This window comes from Trichomycterus rosablanca, chromosome 12 (assembly GCF_030014385.1).
Source record: "Trichomycterus rosablanca isolate fTriRos1 chromosome 12, fTriRos1.hap1, whole genome shotgun sequence".
NCBI classification, from domain to species: Eukaryota; Metazoa; Chordata; class Actinopteri; order Siluriformes; family Trichomycteridae; genus Trichomycterus; species Trichomycterus rosablanca.
The window spans coordinates 3,238,426-3,248,962 of record NC_085999.1 but is presented as its reverse complement, the minus strand read 5'-3'; the positions used below and the strand labels follow the sequence as shown (position 1 = coordinate 3,248,962).

The 10,537-nt window shown below is 38.4% G+C and overlaps 1 protein-coding gene across 1 annotated transcript; it reads right to left on the bottom strand.

Annotated features, from left to right (window-relative positions):
• Positions 1-2,137: 2,137 nt before the first annotated feature.
• zgc:172182 (coiled-coil domain-containing protein 89) lies at positions 2,138-7,781 on the bottom strand. Its single transcript, XM_063006286.1, has 7 exons — positions 7,613-7,781; positions 5,419-5,891; positions 5,217-5,347; positions 5,000-5,136; positions 3,541-3,617; positions 3,261-3,360; positions 2,138-3,117 (listed from the first exon to the last, which is right to left on the bottom strand). Exons 1-7 carry the CDS (start codon positions 7,667-7,669, stop codon positions 3,031-3,033), a joined length of 1,062 nt encoding a protein of 353 aa, XP_062862356.1. The 5' UTR covers positions 7,670-7,781; the 3' UTR covers positions 2,138-3,030.
• Between the last annotated feature and the right edge of the window lie 2,756 nt (positions 7,782-10,537).

Genomic DNA, 10,537 nt, shown 5'->3' with positions numbered 1-10,537 from the left:
ACACTTCTGCTCTTGGTTAAGGTAGGTTTCTTGTTTAAGTATACTCCGTGTTAGAGTCTGTCTTTGTAACACCAGCTAAAACATAAAACATGTAAAGGTAAATGCACAAACAGGAAACAGCCTGCAGCTATGACATGTCCTGTTGGGACACTGTGCAAGAATAAAATGCTGTGAATTCATCCAGATGTTGCATATAGTAAAACTGACACATTGACAAACTGACCAGTGGATTCTCTGTAATTTGAGTTTAATTGGGTATTTAGAGTGAAACTGGTTCTTAAATGACTGAGCTTTTTTAAAGAAAATGAAATTATTAAGATTGTGAACAGATGCATGTTAGATTTGCTTAACACACTGGGTAAAAAGATAATATATAATAAATGTTTGGTGTAAAGCTTAAAGCATGTCTGGGTGTTCCAACATTTCTGAAATATCTTCAGACAGTTGTAAGCCCCCTTCTGCACCCTCCCGGCTATATTCCATAGATTTTTTCGAGCTGTGAACGTTATGTAAACATCCTAACAAATCAGGAACAGAAACTAAACAATCCTACATATACACAGATCAGCCATAACATTAAAACCATGTAAATAGCCAGTGATAGCTCAGTGGTTAAGGTACTGGACTAGTAAACAGAAGGTTGCCGGTTCAAGCCCCGCCACCACCAAGTTGCCACTGTTGGGTCCCTGAGCAAGGCCCTTAACCCTCAATTGCTCATTGTGTTCCGCTCACTGTGTAAGTCGCTTTGGATAAAAGTGTCTGCTAAATGCTGAAAATTTAAATGTAAAACCACCTCCTTGTTTCTACACTCACTGTCCATTATATCAGCTCCACTTACCATATAGAAGCACTTTGTAGTTCTACAATTACTGACTGTAGTCCATCTGTTTCTCTGCATACTTCGTTATCCCTCTATCATGCTGTTCTTCAATGGTCAGGACCCCCACAGAGCAGGTATTATTTAGGTGGTGGATGATTCTCAGCACTGCAGTGACACTGACATGGTGGATAAGACACAGCAGCGCTGATGGAGTTTTTAAACAACTCACTGTCACTGCTGGACTGTGAAAAGTCCACCAACCAAAAACATCCAGCCAACAGCGCCCCGTGGGCAGCATCCTGTGACCACTGATGAAGGTCTAGAAGATGACTGACTCAAACAGCAGCAATAGATAAGCGATCGTCTCTGACTTTACATCTACAAGGTGAACCAACTAGGTAGGAGTGTCTAATAGAGTGGACAGTGAGTGGACATGGTATTTAAAACCTCCAGCAGCGCTGCTGTGTCTGATCCACTCATACCAGCACAACACACACTAACGCACCACCACCATGTCAGTGTCACTGCAGTGCTGAGAATGATCCACCACCTAAATAATACCTGCTCTGTGGTGGTCCTGTGGGGGTCCTGACCATTGAAGAACAGCATGATAGAGGGATAACGAAGTATGCAGAGAAACAGATGGACTACAGTTAGTAATTGTAGAACTACAAAGTGCTTCTATATGGTAAGTGGAGCTGATAACATGGACAGTGAGTGTAGAAACAAGGAGATGGTTTTAATGTTATGGCTGATCGGTGTATATTTCACACTTATAATGTTAATTAGCTAAAAACCAAAATATATTTTCTAATAAACTGTATTTTTTTTTTATTTGTGGAACATTGCTTGTAATTTAGTCAGTGTGCAGGTTAGTTGACTTAATACAGTATTGACGAGCACTAACAGTCACGTGATTGCTATTTTATCCACCTGTCCAAATGTAAATATAATAATAGAGCTGTTAAATAAGCAATGTACTGCCCTCTAGTGGATGATGACCGTCCCATCTTAGAACTCGCCACTGTAATAGTGCTTCTAACCCACTACTTTTCCCTTACACACAAACTTTCTAATGACTTTTAACTGATTTATAAACAAACATTTACATGTTCGGCATTTAGCAGACTTTTATCCAAAAAGTGACTGAACACAACCCCTTCCTCAGGGGTCCAACAGTGGCAACTTGGTGGTGTTGCATCTTGAACTAGCAACCTTCTGATTACTACTACCTTAACCACCGAGCTATCACTGCCCCCAAAGCAAATTCTGAGTTAAGACAGTTGTTAAAATAGAAATTAAATCAAAAAGCAGTGATTTGTAATCTGTCTTATACAATTTATTAATAATTAATTCAAAACAGTACAAAAAATATTAAATGTTATACCTTTTTTAAATTTAAGGGTGTTTGCCATTAAACACAGCTGGTCAGTGCATCTATGAATGAAAGTTAAGACTCTACTATCCAAACTGAAGGCCACAAATTAACAAAATCCAGAAATGAATATAGTTTTATATGTATTTATTAACATATTAACAGTGGTAGCCTAGTGGGTAGAGCTTTGGTCTATCAACTGAAAGGTTGAGAATTTGAATCCCAGCTCTGCCATTCAGCCACTGTTGGGGCCCTTGAGCAAGGCTCTTAATCCTGTCTGCTCCAGGGGCGCCGTTCAATGGGATATGTGGAAATTGAACTGTACACCTCTATATGCATATATGTCAAATGAGGCATTTAATTCAGCTTATCTGAAGTCTACCTTTAAGTAGTGTTTGGAAGTATTTGCCATTGTGTCCAGGCCGAAAAGGAAAAGAACCATCCTGATTGTTAGTCAGTGTTGACTCCAAAGTTCAGAATTCAGTGTTGGTCATGTATGGGGTGTGGTAGCACCTATAGCAAAGGTAACTTGCACATCTCTGGAAACATATTTAACACTGAAGGGTGTACATGCATTTTAGCAACATTTGCTGCCATCTAGGCAGCTTTATTTTGAAGGGTGTCCACTTTCACAACTACAACAATAATGTCCAATGTTCTTAATTGCTTACACAACACTGTAAAAAAAAAGGCGATGTAAAACAATTTTCCTACTGTCCCTATTTTTTGGATTGTATATTGTGTTATTAATGTAAATACAAGACTTAAAAATGTAGTAAAAATAAGTTACAGATTAAAAAAAAAGAGAGCTGAAACGTATGACTGGATGGAGATCTCAGTTCATCATGTGTCGAAGCTTGAAATTTAACTCCTTCTCCTGAGCCAGCAGGTCACTCGTGTGCTTTTTATATGCCTCAAACTCCTAATAATGTAACACAACACAAATTTACATTTACAAACACCATGTAACTATAAATGCACAGTAATAACAGTTCATACTTGTTCCTATTTTGTTGAGGGTGAAGATGAACGTACAGTATTTAGGTATTGTTATTGATCACAGACCTTTTTCAGATCGTTCCACTTCTCCTCAGCTTTGTGAAGAGCATCCTGAAGCTCCATCACTCTCAGCTCTCTGTTCACTGCAGCTGCTTCTCTATTAAATCTAAAAAATGCAGAAAGCCACATGTTATAATAAACACTAAATGTCCCGTTGCTAAAGTACTAAAAGTGTTGACTTGAAAAGGTGATGTGGCTTTGTGACTGGGAAGAGCGGTACTACTTTAATCCCAAAACGGACAATAACAATTATAAAAGCCATCACTTCTGTGTATTACATGAATACCTGTCCTCTGCATCTTGCTTTGCCTTCTCAGCCTCCTGCTTCTTTATTTCCAGCTCCTTAATTTCTTCTTGTTTGTCCTGTAATAAAAAGGGAACCACATTTTTAACACTACATTTTTAGCACTTATTCTATTCAGCTATCAGTTCTGGAACTTTGTTTTAAATTCAAGATTAATCCAGCAGCTAGAAAAAATACAAGAGATTAATATTCACCACTCTAAACACCCAAAGTTCCTTACATATATTTTGACTTTTATTTGATGGCAGACAGTTTGAACCTGAGATATTTCATGTTTTCTGCTCAACTTTTATTTCATTTGTTAATAAACCTTCATTCCTGCATTTCAGGCCGGCAACACATTCCAAAATTGAGGGCTAGTAATGAGGTGAAGAAACTAAATAATGATATGATGTCAACAGGTGATTGTAATGATCAGCATCCAGGAAAGACTGAGTCTTTATGAGCAAAGATGATCAGAGGATCTCCAGTTTATCAACAGCTGTGTGAGAAAATGATTGAAATGTTTAAAAACAATGAACCTTAAAGAAAGATTGGAAGAGATTTGCATATTTCTCCCTCTATAGTGCAGAATATCATTAAACCATTCAAGAAATCAGGAGGAATTTCAGTGCATAAAGGCCAAGGGCGCAAGCTTAATCTGAACGCTCGTGATCTTCCATCCCTCAGACGGCACTGCAGCAAGAACCTCCACTCAACACTAGCTGATATAACCACATGGGTGAGGGATTCGTTTATCAAACCTTTATCAAGCTCTACAATACAGTTACTGCACAAATGATACTTAAAACTTTACTGTGCAAAAAAGAAGCCTTATGTTAGCCATGTCCAGAAGCGACGTCGACTTCTCTGGACTCGGAGGCATCTAGGATGGACCATCACACAGTGGAAACGTGTATTGTGGTCAGATGAATCAGCAGGTCTTTTAAGTGCGAAGAAAAGGAATGGCAACATTACGAAGTGGTAAATGCTTTACTGTGAAATGAAGTTGAGCAGATAAAACATGAAATATCTCAGGTTCATCTTGACTGACATCAAATAAAAGTCAAAGTAAATGTAAGAAGTTTTTTTATTATTTGCATTTTCCATGCTGTCTCAACTTTTTCTGATTTGCGGTTGTAAATGTCAGATATGAATGCTGATGGCTATAAATTTTGTATCAGACAACTGGCAAAAAATTAAAGAATGATAGTTAGCATTAGCAATCTTACCAGTCAGTAGGTAGCTTTTCCAGTACACTGATAACACATGTACCTTTCAGTCAGTTGTTTGAATGTTCGGTAAATAGCTGCTTTCTTCAGCTACATTCTCTACATTTACGAGCTTTCTGTCTTATTATTTGTTGCCTATTGCTATAAATCCCACTTTAACAAATGCAATTTCAGCCAAAACTATGCAAACAAACCATCATGACCAGGGCTTTCTGTGATAAATGACTTGCCTGGATCATTTTCCCTCTTTGCATGGACAGTTCCAGTAACTCCTTCTTGTCCTTCATCAGCACTTCAAGCTTCTCCTGAGTCTCTAATTCCTTCATTGTGTTTATTTCCTGACTTTGCTTAAATTTTAAATCCATCTCTAACAAAAAGACAAAAAAAGAGTCAGACACGTGAAAGAGCTTCAGGAGGAGGACGCTTTAGGAAGCTGCTCGCTCGTACCTGCAGACATTTTCATTACGGTTTTTAACTGTTTCTGAGTCGTGTGCAGTTCATCTTGCAGTTTAGCTTCTTTTTCCTGATGGAGATCCATCAACTTCTTCATCTTCATCTGGAAATCTGTTATTTTGTCCCTGTTAAAAATACAAATGATTCTTCACATGAAGCCACAAAGGATATTTTGCCTAAAATGACTCTTACTTACCGATACACTTTTTCTAGTTTTCTGTTTTGTTCGGACAGATCTTTCAACTCTTGGGTCACTTTTTGAACGGTCTCCTGTTTCTCCTGCAGCTCTTTACTGAAGAGCTTTTTATTACATTCTCGCAGCTCTCTGTTCTCCTTCGCCAACTCGGCGTTCTGTCTCTTGTACTCATCTTTAAAGTTGATCAGGTCTCTGTGATTGGCGGCGAGATCCATGAACCTCTGCTCCAGCTGTTCAGATCGATCTTGCTCATTTTGGAGCTTCATCTGCGTGTCAGCTTGCAGCTTCTCCAGCTCGTCGTTCATCCGCTCCAGGGCCTGACAGCGGAGCAGCGTCTCATTGGCCCGTCGCTTTATCATGCAGATTAGACTGGACTGCTCTTCGATTCTGGAATGCAGCATCTTTGCCTCGGTCTGGTCCTCTTTAGAAAGTCCCATCAGTTTTTCCAAAGCTTGATGGACATCATCTATATCCTTAGTAAAATTTGTAAAACATTATTTTTACAGTCTAAAGGCAGTTAATTTGTTCAGCAGTATTTTTTAAATAAATAAACAAATTTAAAATTTGTAGCACTGTCACGTCGCCTCACAGCAAGAAGGTCCTTGGTTCAATCCCCAGGTGGGGCGGTCCAAGTCCTTTCTGTGTGGAGTTTGCATGTTCTCCCCGTGTCTGCGTGGGTTTCCTCCAGGAGCTCCGGTTTCCTCCCACAGTTCAAAAATGTGCAAGTGACTGCAAGTGAATTGTCCATGACTGTGTTTGATATTAAAACTTATGAACTGATGAATCTTGTGTAACGAATAACTACTGTTTCTGTCATGCATCTGACATCAAAATAATAAATCCTAATAAATAAATAAATAATACTTGTGACACACTTGTGCTAACTTATTCATAAAATGAGCCGTGTATGTACTGTATAATTACTCTCACTCACTGTCTTAACTGCTTATCCAATCAGGGTTGTGGGGGGGTGCTGGAGCCTATCCCAGCTTTTCAATGGGCGCAAGGCACACAGTAACACCCTGGACGGGGCACCAGTCCATTGCAGGGCAGACACACATACACACACACACACACACACACACCCATTTACCTATAGGGCAATTCAGTGTTTCCAATTAACCTGAGCATGTTTTTGGACTGTGGGAGGAAACCGGAGCTCCCGGAGGAAACCCTTGCAGACACAGTGAGCATGCACAATCCACACAGAAAGGACCCGGACCACCCCACCTGGGGATCGAGGCAACAGTGCTACCCACTAAGCCACCGTGCTGCCCGGTAAAAATCTGTTTTTATTATGTAATAAAGGGTGACAGTGTCAGTATAAGAGTTGTAGTATGTAATGTGGGTTACACTTAATAAAATACAACTTGTTCTGGAGCAATATGATAAATACTTTAAAAGCTATTGAAGTTATTAATAAATATCTGTTTTTATTATGTAATAAAAGGTAAAAGTGTCAGTATAAGAGTTGTAGTATGTAATGTGGGTTACACTTGATGAAATACAACTTGTTTTAGAGCAATATGATACATACTTTAAATGCTATTGAAGTTATTAAATAAAAATCTATTTTTACTATGTAATAAAGGGTGACAGTGTCAGTATAAGAGTTGTAGTATGTAATGTGGGTTACACTTGATAAAATACAACTTGTTCTGGAGCACTTTGACGAATACTTTAAAAGCTATTGAAGTTATTAATAAAAATCTATTTTTACTATGTAATAAAGAGTATACCTAGATTACAGCTCCTTTATTTTAGCACCAGTTTATTTTCCATCGCAGAATTCACTGCAGCAGTTTCCCAGACGGGTTTTTTTTTACTCAGTAACGGATGTTATTTAAAATGTAGCGAATTACAATTCTTAATACAAAATATACTTAACTAAAAGTAAAATTACAGGTTGTAAAATCTACGTTAAAACGTACAAGTACACAAGAAAACTTCTCAATTACAGTAACGCGAGTAAACGTAACTCGTTACTCGTAACTACAGTACTTTACCGCAGTAAGTCGCTTGGATAAAGGCGTCTGAATGCTGTACATGTGATTAGAATGAAAATATGAATAATTGTACAGCTGTTTGAGACATGTTTGCTCTTTGTTAGTAGATTAAAACACAACATCTACAGATTAGTGTTAGTTTTATTACACTTCTGATAACACTGATTCATTAATGTTAGTATTTTTACCTCTTTGCTGTCTATAATAATCGGTTTGATCTGCACTGGTTTGCTTTCAGATGTCATGTTAGATTTTCCTCTCGAACCTTTAAAAATAAAAATAAAGTTATTGGTTCAAAACTTTTGGTCAGTTTAAACTTTTATTCTTATACCAGCAGCGTTTCAGCAGGATCAAAGTTTCTCTGGTTGCCATTGGTTACAGAGAGCCGCTTTATTTATTATGGTAACGAGTGCGCGCGCGTTTTACTACTGTGCGCGTTCACGTTCTTCTGAATGGCTCTGAATAACAGCAATAATCCCAAATGATCTATAAACCCGAATCAGAAACAGTTGGGACAGTGTGGAAAATGTAAATAAAATAAAAACACAGAGTTTCTTACATTGACTTTGACTTTTATTTGATGTCAGACAGGATGAACCTGAGATATTCCATCTTTTATCTGATCAACTTTATTTCATTTATTAATAAACATCCATTCCTGCATTTTAGGCCTGCAACACATTCCAAAAATAGTTGGGACAGGAGCAGTTTAGGGCTCGTAATGAGGTGAAAAAACGAAATATGAACAGGTGATTGTAATCATGGTTTGGTACAAAAGCAGCACCAGGAAAGGCTGAGAGTCTCTGATGAGTAAAGATGATCAGAGGATCCAGTTTGTCCACAAATGTGTGAGAAAATGATTGAAATGTTTAAAAAACAATAAACCTCAAAGAAAGATCGGAAAGGATTTGCATATTTCTCCCTGTACAGTGCAGAATATCATTAAACGATTCAAGGAATCGGGGGGGAATTTCAGTGCGTACCTTCCTTTTCCTTTTCAAATTTCTTTTGGTATTTAGCATTTTTTTTTTTTTTCAAAATTGTTCGTCCTGTTGATTTTCTCAAAACTTTACATTTTGCTGCTGTTTGCATTTTGCTGATGTACCCACTAGATGGCGCCAATGCTATTCCACAGTTCAACCACGTTCATTTCATGCTTCCACCACACAGACAACAGAAACTTCACCATCAGGTAAGAAAAATAAAGTAAGTATCTGTCTTGTGGAGTCCATGTCTTGGCAGGTCAGTGCATGATCAGCCATAACATTAAAACCACCTTCTTGTTTCTACACTCACTGTCCATTTTATCAGCTCCACTTACCATATAGAATTCTACAATTACTGACTGTAGTCCATCTGTTTCTCTGCATGCTTTGTTAGCCCCCTTTCATGCTGTTCTTCAATGGTCAGGACCCCCACAGGACCACCACAGATTAGGTATTATTTAGGTGGTGGATCATTCTCAGCACTGCAGTGACACTGACGTGGTGGTGTGTTAGTGTGTGTTGTGCTGGTATGAGTGGATCTGACACAGAAGCGCTAATGGAGTTTTTAAAGGGCAGTTGTACAGGGCAGTTGTAGCCTAGCGGTTAAGGTACTGGACTAGTAACCGAAAGGTTCAAGCCCCACCACTGCCAGGTTGCCACTGTTGGGCCCTTGAGCAGGGCCCTTAACCCCCAATTGCTCAGACTGTATACTGTCACAATACTGTATGTCACTTTGGATAAAAGCGTCTGCTAAATGCCGAAAATGTAAATGTTTAAACACCTCACTGTCACTGCTGGACTGACTCAACTAGGTAGAGTGGACAGTGAGTGGACACGGTATTTAAAAACTCCAGCAGCGCTGCTGTGTCTGATCCACTCATACCAGCACAACACACACTAACACACCACCACCATGTCAGTGTCACTGCAGTGCTGAGAATGATCCACCACCTAAATAATACCTGCTCTGTGGGGGTCCTGGCCATTGAAGAACAGGGTGAAAGCAGGCTAAAAAGTTATGTAGAGAAATAGATGGACTACAGTCAGTAATTGTAGAACTACAAAGTGCTTCTATATGGTAAGTGGAGCTGATAAAATGGACAGTGAGTGTAGAAACAAGGAGGTGGTTTTAATGTTATGGCTGATCGGTGTTTGTATATTTACATTTGTATATATTTTATTCATGTAACTGAAGCAGCCTTATGACCAACTCAAAAGCTACGGTCCTGAAATAAAATTCATTTCTATTAGTAGTTCATTAGCACACTTTAGTTAATAAAGTACAAACTCTGACCAAAGTCTGAAGTTAAACTCTGACCTGCACGGCTGTTTTCTAAAAAAATTATTTACAGCTTTGCTTACTATTAGGCAAAAGTTTAGTGAAAAGGGGGTCAGTGATTTTAGGTCAAATGTTTCAAAAAAATTAATATGTAATGTTTTTCTCACTTTATACAAGCTGACAACAAATACAGATAACAGACAGAATATATCAGAAACAGAAACCATGTTTAAATACATAAATACGTGTGTGGTCAGTGCATGACTGTGGAGGGAAATTTAATATAAGGGATTCAATTTGTTTTGTTGTTGAGTTATAAAGTGGTTTCCATTTTTTCTTCTTTCGTAAACCACTTTTTCCCTGGTCAGGGTCCCGGTATGTCTGGTTCCACCAGGTAATATTGTGCATGAGGCAGGAACACCCTGAACAAGGCGCCAATCTATTACAGTGATTCAGCCAGTCATGTCCGTGTAGTCGCCCAGCTGGCTGAGATTCGGGGGCATATCTCATCAGATCTCAGATGGGCTCATGTAATAGATTGCTTGGTAAGATGAAATAAAACAAAACTTGGTTTATCTCGTTATTTTGGCCAGTTTATAATAAACTAATTTGGTTAAGCATTATTGCCTTAGCTTACTAGTTAATGTGCTTTATTTAAGTTATAACTGTGATGGACAGACCTGTAAGAAATATAATTAATTATTGTGGTGAGTTTGGAATTTGCACTTCGGAAACTGCTTGGAATGTGTCAATGACTGTTTATAGGAGTTATAAATTAGAAATGAAGTTTATAACATAAACATGTGCCATTTTATGCATCATAGGTAATTATATCTGCATAGATTTGA

What these genes read in the sequence shown, in the direction of transcription:
- zgc:172182 (XM_063006286.1), bottom strand. Translation starts at nt 7,669, where the DNA reads ATGACATCTGAAAGCAAACCAGTGCAGATCAAACCGATTATTATAGAC. An exon ending in AAGCAAGATGCAGAGGACAG is followed by an intron (nt 3,361 to 3,540) that starts GTATTCATGTAA and finishes TGCATTTTTTAG; the next exon opens with ATTTAATAGAGAAGCAGCTG. An exon ending in AGTGGAACGATCTGAAAAAG is followed by an intron (nt 3,118 to 3,260) that starts GTCTGTGATCAA and finishes TTACATTATTAG; the next exon opens with GAGTTTGAGGCATATAAAAA.